The 10792-nt window shown below is 52.3% G+C and overlaps 1 protein-coding gene across 2 annotated transcripts in view; it reads left to right on the top strand.

The window, feature by feature from the left end:
- Window positions 1-2096: 2096 nt before the first annotated feature.
- Window positions 2097-10792, top strand: part of KCND1 (potassium voltage-gated channel subfamily D member 1) — a 1089685-nt gene continuing 1080989 nt past the window's right edge. Inside the window, exons 1-2 of one of the 2 annotated variants that reach the window (XM_069645487.1) lie at window positions 2097-3049; window positions 6517-8184. In XM_069645487.1, coding sequence (XP_069501588.1) covers window positions 7070-8184 — 1115 coding nt within the window. In that variant the 5' untranslated portion in view covers window positions 2097-3049; window positions 6517-7069. Of the gene's footprint in view, window positions 3050-5187; window positions 5542-6516; window positions 8185-10792 lie in introns of those variants that run through there. The other variant, XM_069645488.1, reaches the window with a different exon arrangement.

Genomic DNA, 10792 nt, shown 5'->3' with positions numbered 1-10792 from the left:
ATTTTCTTACTTGCTCCCGGCGACTAGCCGGTCCTACTTAACTTAGTATTCTTTCGGTATTAGGGGATTCTGTACCACAGTTTATACTTTATTTACATTTCCTGTCCGCTCCAGTACTTTTCCCCTGAATTTCGGTTCAGAATATTCTTCTGTGTAATTGAGCCATTCACATCTTGCAGTACGAGATTCATTACTAGATTTTGGTCTTTGGAAACAACTTTTACTTTCCTCTGCAGAACCAGGGTTTTTTCTGCCTTCCGGCTTTTTCCCTGGGGCGAGGCTGGCCCTCCTGGGGGCCTCCCTGGACAGTTTCTCATCTCTGTCACGGTGGCCTCTGGAGGGGCCAGACTTATTTACACGAAAGAAAAGGTCGGAAACTAAGGGATAACCAACCCAAGGAAAGGAAGAAGGACAATAAGAAGCCTGAAACTGTACTTAAGGATCGTTCCTCTGAGGACTCAGGTGAGGAGAAGGGGGAGTTTGAACCTGAACCTGACACTCATCCTCTTGGGGCACACTATCTCTAATGCGTGACACACATCCTCTCGGGGCACACTATCTCTAATGCGTGACACACATCCTCTTGGGGCACACTATCTCTAATGCGTGACACTCATCCTGTTAGGGCACACTATCTCTAACACACATCCTCTTGGGGCACACTATCTCTAACACACATCCTCTTGGGGCACACCATCTCTAATGCGTGACACTCATCCTCTTGGGGCACACTATCTCTAATGCGTGACACTCATCCTCTTGGGGCACACCATCTCTAAGGCGTGACACTCATCCTCTTGGGGCACACCATCTCTAATGCGTGACACTCATCCCCTTGGGGCACACTATCTCTAATGCGTGACACTCATCCTGTTAGGGCACACTATCTCTAACACACATCCTCTTGGGGCACACTATCTCTAACACACATCCTCTTGGGGCACACCATCTCTAATGCGTGACACTCATCCTCTTGGGGCACACTATCTCTAATGCGTGACACTCATCCTCTTGGGGCACACCATCTCTAAGGCGTGACACTCATCCTCTTGGGGCACACCATCTCTAATGCGTGACACTCATCCTCTTGGGGCACACTAACTCTAATGCATGACACTCATCCTATTAGGGCACACTATCTCTAACACACATCCTCTTGGGGTCCACTATCTCTAACACACATCCTCTTGGGGCACACTATCTCTAACACACATCCTCTTGGGGTCCACTATCTCTAACACACATCCTCTTGAGGCACACCATCTCTAATGCGTGACACGCATCCTCTTGGGGCACACTATCTCTAATGCGTGACACGCATCCTCTTGGGGCACACTATCTCTAATGCGTGACACTCATCCTCTTGGGGCACACTATCTCTAATGTGTGACACTCATCCTCTTGGGGCACACTATCTCTAACACACATCCTCTTGGGGCACACCATCTCTAATGCGTGACACGCATCCTCTTGGTGCACACTATCTCTAATGCGTGACACGCATCCTCTTGGGGCACACTATCTCTAATGTGTGACACTCATCCTCTTGGGGCACACTATCTCTAATGTGTGACACTCATCCTCTTGGGGCACACTATCTCTAATGCGTGACACTCATCCTCTTGGGGCACACTATCTCTAACACACATCCTCTTGGGGCACACTATCTCTAATGCGTGACATGCATCCTCTTGGGGCACACTATCTCTAACACACATCCTCTTGGGGCACACCATCTCTAATGCGTGACACGCATCCTCTTGGGGCACACTATCTCTAACACACATCCTCTTGGGGCACACCATCTCTAATGCGTGACACACATCCTCTTGGGGCACACTATCTCTAATGCGTGACACTCATCCTCTTGGGGCACACCATCTCTAATGCGTGACACTCATCCTCTTGGGGCACACTATCTCTAACACACATCCTCTTGGGGCACACCATCTCTAATGCGTGACACTCATCCTCTTGGGGCACACTATCTCTAATGCCCGAGAGTCATCTTGGAACCCACTGGCTCTGATGAATGGCCCTCGTCTCTTGCGTTTTCATGTTCTCTAACACAGCACGTACGTTCTCCCAGGACGCGATTATCGCCACATTAGCGGCGCTCGCCCTCCGGGGTCGGACTGTTGCCCGGCGTGACACGTGCGAAGCCCTGGTTCTCTATGAGAGGAACCGCTCGCGGTGGCGTTCATGGTCCTCCCCGGGACTTCAGCCTCGCTGGCACCTCGTGAATCTCCCCGTGGCGCCCCTTCGCAGGTCGCGCCTTCTTAGCTGTCCGTCCACTGCTCTGGAAATCATTGACGGGGCACGTCCTGAAGCACCGCAAGGGCAGCCAGGCGCCTCGCCACCTTCGGATTGAATGAAATAAGGCAGGCAAACTGGCGCAATGAGGTATCGCCCACATTTTTGATTAACCGGGAAGTGATGGGGTGCAGTTGAAAACTGGTGTCTGTGGATGGGGGACCAGCAACACGCGCTGGCGCAAGCAACGTGTACAGCCTGGTAGGGATGTCAGTCCTTTGCTGGTGCTGTCTGCTGGCGGGCGAGTGGCACCGGTTGGTGCTGCCGCCGCCGCTGTATCTGCTTTCAGGAAGAGAGGGAAGCACCCTGCACAGTGTGAGAATGTACATCCCAGCCTTCCTCTGCTCTCCCCTCCCCTCTGGCGGATCTTAAATATTTAACGGCCTTTCCTCCCTTGCAATAGGGGGTGGATGGTGGTAACGGCGGCGTGCGCCTCTGACAGACTGGCGCAGGAGGGGGAGACCCTCCTCCCGCAAAGCCCAGGGTGCACGGGAGGCAGACCGAGGCGAGAAGGACGGAGGTTCGCGAACACCGAGCGGAGCCGGACTCGGTGCACGGGCAGAGCCTCCCACGGAAGGATGGGCGGCAGGAGCGGCGCTCTCCGCTCGGCTGCACTCCCGAGCACAGCCTTCCTTTGAATGCTTTTTTTTGTATCTTTCTAAGTTGATGGACCTATACCTGCGTGTCCCTTCTGGAGGTCTGAGTCCGGAGCGTCTGTGCACCACGCGGAGCCGAGGTAAGGGCGGAAGCCTGTAGGAGTGCGGCGGGAGGGGGTGGGGGTGTGGATAGGCACGGGCGTGCACCTGTTCACCGCCTCTGTCGGCGTGCACAGAGCGCCCTCCGTGTCCTGTATCTGCATGCATGGGGCGCCCTCTCTACATTGACAGTCTCTGCATGCCTCTGCGTGTCCTGTACGTGCATGCCCTCTCCACAGTGACTCTCTGCGCCCGTCTCTTCGTGGCCTATATCTGCATGCACGCGGCGCCCTCTCTACGGCGGCCCACTGCGCTTGTCTCTTTGTATCAACATGTGCGGGGCGCCCTGGGGCTGAGTCCCTCTCGGCCTGGCTCCCTTCGTCTCCTCTTTCGACGTGTACAGAGCGCGCTCCCTTCAGTATCCCTCTCTCTCTTCATCCGCTCCGTCAGCATCCACACACATTAGCACTCTCCTCACAGCCCCGCCTGTCTCTTCATGTTCTCTATCGGCATAGTCAGAGCGCCCGCTCCAGAGACCCTGTGTGTCTGTTTCTTCCTGTACTGTCTCTGTATCCCCATGGCGCCCTCTTTACAGAGACTGTGTCTATCTCTGTATGTCCTGTATCGGCATGCACAGGGCGCCCTCTCCACGGAGACCCGCTGTGCCTGTCTCTTCATGTCCTGTATCAGTATGCATATGGCGCCCCCTCCACGGAGACCCTCTCAGTCAGTCTCTCCCTGCCCTGTCTCGGCATTCACAGAGCGCCCTCTTCACCCAGACCCTGTGCGTCTGTCTCTTCATGTCCTGTATCAGTATGCACATGGCGCCCTCTCTACAGAGACTGTGTCTGTCTCTGCATGTCCTGTATCGGCATGCACAGGGCGCCCTCTCCACGGAGACCCGCTGTGCCTTTCTCTTCATGTCCTGTATCAGTATGCATATGGCGCCCCCTCCACAGAGACCCTCTCAGTCAGTCTCTCCCTGTCCTGTCTCGGCATTCACAGAGCGCCCTCTTCACCGAGACCCTGTGCGTCTGTCTCTTCATGTCCTGTATCGGTAGGCACATGGCGCCCTCTCTACAGAGACTGTGTCTGTCTCTGCATGTCCTGTATCGGCATGCACAGGGCGCCCTCTCCGCGGAGACCCGCTGTGCCTGTCTCTTCATGTACTGTATCAGTATTCACAGGACATCCTCTCTACATTGACCCTCTCTGCCTGTCTCTAAATGTCCTTTATCAGTATGCACATGGCGCCCTCTCCATAATGCCCCCCTGCGCCTGTCTCTGCATGTCCTGTATCGGCATGCACAGGGCGCCCTCTCTACAGAGACCCTCTGCGCCTGTCTCTGCATGTCCTGTATCGGTAGGCACATGGCGCCCTCTCTACAAAGACCCCCTGCGTCTGTCTCTTCCTGTACTGTATTGGAATGCACATGGCGCCCTCTCTACAGAGACCCTCTGCGTGTGTCTTTTCCTGTCCTGTATCTGTATGCACATGGCGCCCTCTCTACAAAGACCCCCTGCGTCTGTCTCTTCCTATCCTGTATCTGTATGCACATGGCGCCCTCTCTACAGAGATCCTCTGCGTCTGTCTCTCCCTGTACTATATCTGTATGCACATGGCCCCTCTCTACGGTGACCCCCCTCCGGTGTCTCTTCATGTGCTGTATCGGCACACACATGGCGTCCTGTCCCAATTGACCCTCTCTGCCGGTCTACTTGTGTTTCCTATATCAACATGTGCATGGCGCCCTCTCTACAGTAACCCGTTGCCTGTCTCTCTCTGCATCCTGTGCTAGCATGCACATGGCGCCCTCTCCACAGACACCCCCGGCGCCTTCATGCGCTATACCTGCAAGCTCACGGCACCCCCTCTGCACTGCACCTGTCCTTTCGCGCCCCGTCTCTGCATACACATGGCGCCCTCTCTGCCACTCTTCCTGTGCTGTGTTGGAATGCACAGTCCGTGTGCCCGCTCTACAGTGACCTGCCTCTCCTCTCTTATGCCGACATGCAGAGAGATGGCTGTGCTGTGCGTCTCTCGGTCTGTCCCTGTGCCTCTGTCTCTCTCTCTCTCCGCCCCCAGCTCCCCACCTCTTCACTTCTCCCCTCCCGCTCTCCCCCTCCCCTTCACCTCATCACCCTCTCTTTCTCCTAGGACTTCTTCTAAACCCCATCTACATCTCGCGCCGTCTCGCATTTCGACCCTCGTCCTCTCTCTTTCTTTCAGTCTCTCCCGCGCGTGCCTCCTTGTATCTCCTCCCCACTCCGGTCCTTTCTCCTCGCGTATCGCCCCTCTTTCTCCTCCTCTCGGCCCCCCTCTTTTTCTTCTCTCTGCATCATCCCTATGTCTGCGCGGGCAGGTGGAGGGATTGATTGTTGTGTGGAGAGCTCAGGCCGTGTCAGGCGGCCCCCCTTCTCTTCTGGAAGCATCTCCGCGTGGGTCTTTATCCCTCCCAGCCCTTCCTTCCCGCGCCGGCTCGGCCGCGGGGGAGTCTCTGCAAGTCTGCAGAGTTGCTGCTGCTTTCCACAGGTCCGTCTACATTCCCCTCTCTCCTCTTCGCTGCCAGGCTGCGCACAAGTGACGGGGGCGGAGGGGGGATGGGGGGGATCTGCCAGCTTTCTATTTTTTTCAAAACCTTCTTTTTTTGTGTGGTGCTTTTTAATGAGGTTTTATCAGATCATGCGAATGATAAATGCACTCTCCCATATCTATCATCGCATACCGGGAAACAATTAGGGGGATTCAGAGAAAAAGCAGGGCCGTTCTGTCAGGCGGGCTTTTATCAATGACTTTACAAGTGTCGGCTGCCGATAAATCTGCCTTCTATCCCTCCACCACTGTGTTCGATACAGAATACTGCATAATTATCCCCTCTCCCGGGGAGGGCGGGGGAGGAACGCCAGCAGCCGCGTGGGCAGTGCGGTAGTGTACACGGCGCGAGGGAGGGGGGCAGTGGCCCAATGCAACTTTGTTTTGTTACCCTGCCCATGTGTCGGAACGCAGCACCGCGCGCCCCCTCAGTGCACGCGTTCTTTTTTGTTGGCAAGACTCGATGTTAACTCATGTTTCGTTTCATTTCAACACATACATCAAATAAGGTTTGCAGAAGGTGCGAGGCCATGCTTGTTTACATTTCTGACGTCAGTGGGCGCGGCATCTTTTCGCTTCCCGGCACCACTTTTTTTTTCAATTTCTATTTTTAAAGTGCAAGGGTTCACGCTTGTAGCGTTCTTTTTCTTGTTCGTCAGGGGCGGGGTTCGGTGGGTTGGCGCCCAGGAGGGGGCTCGAGGACCTCAACCTGCCTGAGTGAATTTGTTTTGACCGACGTATTTATTTGTTGTGATTTGTGGTCTTGTTGTGTCAGTGTGTGCTGCTTCAGTTAAGAGTGCAGTCTACTCCAAGAAGGCTTTGGAGGGGCTACTCCCGCGGGCCTCCCTAATCCCCCCTTGCTCCTCCACCATCTACCACTCAATTGCCGACTTATCTCATCTTTTCTCTTTGCAGCACGGCTGTCATTCGGCACACCGAGAGGACGTGCCTGCCCCGCGCCCGAGGATTGATTGAAACCCGTCTTGCATTCATAAGGACTGGGGGAGGGAGAGGAAGAGGGAGATCAAGGTTGAACGAACCAGAGCAAGAGGAGAGGGGGGGAAAAAAACTGTCCATCTTGCAACTTTCAGGAAACAATACCTGGGCTTAGTGGACAAGGCAAAGCAAGTCGCTGCATATGGAGGCGGGGCGTTGAACACACAACTGCCCAGCCCTGGGGAACATTTGCCTCAAGCCAACTCCAGCTGTTCCATGGTTGAGAAGCAGCCCTCCTGGTCTGAGGATCTTCTGTCCCTGCAGGGACTATGTTGACCATAGACCTTCACCCCCTTTGAGGTGGCTGGAACATTTGCGGGTGAGAGCGAGGGCTTTCTCTGTTGCCCCCTTTCTGTATATGCATGCATACATATGTAGCCCTGGGAATTGTGTGCGACCTGCGATTTGATGGTGAACCGCAAGGACAGTGCCCAAGTTTCTTGGCTAGCGCTGCTCTGATAAACACGCAAGCATGGCGGCAGGAGTGGCAACGTGGCTCCCTTTTGCCAGGGCGGCCGCTGTGGGCTGGCTCCCTCTGGCCAAGAGGGCCATGCCCAAGCCGCCTAGCGACAACAAGAGGCGGAGTGATGAGATCCTGGTGGTCAATGTCAGCGGCAGAAAGTTCCAGACCTGGAAGAACACACTCGACAGGTATCCGGATACCTTGCTCGGCAGCTCAGAGAAAGAGTTCTTCTTCAATGAGGATACCCAGGAGTATTTCTTTGACCGGGACCCTGAGATGTTCCGGCACATCCTGAACTTCTACCGAACTGGCAAGCTCCACTATCCTCGCCATGAGTGCATTCAGGCTTTCGACGAGGAGCTCTCGTTCTACGGGATCATCCCTGAGATCATCGGGGACTGCTGTCTGGAGGAGTACCGGGACAGGAAGAAGGAGAACGCCGAAAGGTTGGCTGAAGACACTGAGGCTGAAATGGCCACCGACACCCCTTTGCCCCCAGACAGCACGTTTCGCCAGCGGCTCTGGCGGGCGTTCGAGAACCCACACACAAGTACCATGGCTCTGGTCTTCTACTACGTCACAGGCTTCTTCATCGCCGTCTCTGTCATTGCCAATGTAGTGGAGACGGTGCCTTGCCGACCTCTGCCGGGGCACATCAGAGACCTCCCCTGTGGGGAAAAGTTCTCACTGGCTTTCTTCTGCATGGACACTGCCTGCGTTCTCATTTTCACCTTTGAGTACCTGATGAGGCTCTTTGCTGCCCCCAGCCGCTGCAAGTTCATGAGGAGTGTAATGAGCATCATCGACGTGGTGGCCATCATGCCCTACTACATTGGGCTTGTCATGCCCGAGAACGAGGACGTCAGCGGGGCCTTTGTCACCTTAAGGGTCTTCAGAGTCTTCAGGATCTTCAAGTTCTCTCGGCACTCCCAGGGTCTCCGGATTTTGGGATACACACTCAAGAGCTGTGCCTCAGAGCTGGGTTTCCTCCTTTTCTCGCTCACCATGGCCATCATCATCTTCGCCACTGTTATGTTCTATGCAGAGAAGGGCACCAGTAAGACCAACTTTACCAGCATCCCTGCTGCTTTCTGGTACACCATTGTCACCATGACAACTCTGGGGTAAGTCCCATCTCTTCTACTTCCTTGCTTGTGTTATCCTGAATGTATTTATTAGCTGTTAAAAGGCCCAGCCCTCAAAATACCGCAACTGATCCATTTAGCCGCTAGTCAAAAGGGATAACAACAGAGTTCTTTTCAGAAGTAGAATTTGTCAGGACAGCGGTTCCGAACCAACCACTGCTTCCCATCAGGCCAGTTTATGTGGCTTTAATAGTGAATATGCTCGTATAGCAACTTTTATAATTCACCATGGGAATTTAAGACGCCGGGAGAGCTTCCCAGCAAAATAATGGACAGTGGAAACACCGGGGTTGTCCATCGAGTACAAAAAAGTTAATTAAAGTGTTTGCGAAGGCCTCTGAAGGAGATACTTATCGATGTCATCAATACAATATCGTATGCATGTATTCTAACAACCAAAAGTACTCTAACAAACAAGGGTAGATCAGAAGTTTGCTCAATTGTGTTTTTTTGCTGATTTTCAGAGCCACAAAAAGTCTCGTCTTCGTGTAGGATCGTCGCTTGTTGGAGCAGTTGCAGGCTTAAAACAAACTTACATTTCGCCTTTCTTTTTTAAATCTTTTACACAAGTCTATTTTATAAGTCTATTTTATATGAACGTGATTTTTTTCTTTTAACGAAATATGTCTGGATGACTACATGAAATGTTTGTTTTTGAATTTGTGTAAAGTTGAGTACGAACAACCAAAATCACAATTTAAAAATAAATAAATAAAAAAAACTTCACTTTCGTGCGAGGCCTTTCTAAATGAAATTCCTCTGATCTCCCACCCATTCCACACACTGACGTTTAGTTGCATCCAGAGTAGACTAAGGACCTGAGGAGGTAGGTAGGGCCTGTGGGCCCAATAGAGACACAGGAGCCAATTTGCATTCAGTTAGAGTTTCTCAAAGTGGAGGCTGATGGCCTCCAGGGGGTCACAGAGAAGCCAAAGTGGACTAGGAGTTGCAGTGCAAGGCATTTAATTATTCGTGGGTTGAACACTACAGTACTTGCCATGTCGCTCCAGCCTACTTCTCAATGCAGTCACTGCTAAACTTGTCATGAAGGCCTATTCTGGGAGTCCTTCTCAGCTGGTAGAAAAGAATAGGTGGCGACAGGTTTAAACTGCCGGGTGTCTGTTACTTATTTGGCACCGTTGAGCGAAGTCCCGGAGCCCGTTGAGTTATACGCTCCTCTACTTGCCAGAATCCTCATCCAATCAAAAGGTGGCTAATTGCTCAGTTGTATCAGCGGAGGCGAAGCAACCCGATACTTCATTCATATAGCTCTACACGTGTCACTTAACTAATAGCGAGGGCCAGAGTTTTCTTAACGCGGAGTAACCGCACAGGCACCCATGCATGCTAACGCAGGCAGCAGATGCTGATAGGAGGCGACGGGTCTTGGTTACATAGACGGAATGGTTTTACGAAGCCCAATGGCCCATCAAGTTTAGCTTTCCTTCAGTCACAAGAATAGGGTCCCAGTGAAAAAGCCGCCATCGATTCTGTTGGTCCCTCACAGTGGAGTAAATTGATGAAGGCGATATTGTATGGCCGATAGCAATGAACTTGCCACAGTCGTTAGCAGTGGCATAGAATAATGAATGCGGGTGGCAGTGCTAGTCTACACGCCATTGAGTTCAGCTTCCTTCTCAGTGCCAGTATCTATTTTCAGTCAGGAGGTGGCTAATCCCCCCATTGTTCCAAATGGTAAATGGACTTGTTGTCCTGTCATTGATACTCCCGATCACATTGCGGCTCACTTTATTTTAGGGTTGCTGGGATCGCTGATGCAGGTTGGTGTGGGGATGTTCCATAAGAGCAGGAGAGACCTCGGCTGGGGGTCGAGGGGTTGGGGGGGAGGCAGAGGAAGTGACACTTTTCTAGAATACCACAAAAACTCTAATTAAGGTGGATCAAGGAATAACACTGAACCATGTGGTATGGGGGATGGGTTGAGGCCTCGGGCTTGCTAAATGCCTGTACTTTCGTGCTTCCTCTTTCATTAACTGACTGTTTCTTCAGTTTGACACTGTTGTGTACTTTGGTAAACATAGACATTTAAAATCCTACATCGTTGCCAAAAGGAGACTGACACACTGCAGTATAGAAACAAAAATACAAAATGGTGGCGTGGCCGGGGAATGATGTCTGGAAGTGATTGATCACATGATCAGGCCTAATCTCTGCTGATATCTCATATTGCCAGCAGTGGTACTGATGACTGACCTGGCCGATCTTCGCCATCCTTTCAGAATTCAAGACGTGTGGGTCTCAATGGTGCATTGAAAACCAGACGCATACGAATGAACACATGAGGGAATGTGCACGGTGCAATAATGTGGGCAGAACTCCACAACATGCCACGTGACTTGAGGATGAGAGTGAATTGATTTAGAACATGTGGCCAGGGTCTAAACATCACGTACCACTTATCTTTGAAGAAGGACCATTTAAATGTACTCAGATTGCGAACATATTTGAGATCATGATGACACTCCAAATAGGTTTTTGTACAATGGCCCTCATTACAAGTTTGCTGGTTTCGACAAAATTGCAGGGAAAATTGCTGGTCATTCCGTCACCACCTCGCTCCACCCAC

The sequence above is a fragment of the Ambystoma mexicanum genome, chromosome 2p, assembly GCF_040938575.1.
Source record: "Ambystoma mexicanum isolate Mex_15411 chromosome 2p, UKY_AmexF1_1, whole genome shotgun sequence".
Taxonomy (NCBI): Eukaryota; Metazoa; Chordata; class Amphibia; order Caudata; family Ambystomatidae; genus Ambystoma; species Ambystoma mexicanum.
This window is presented reverse-complemented; position numbering and strand designations above follow the sequence as displayed.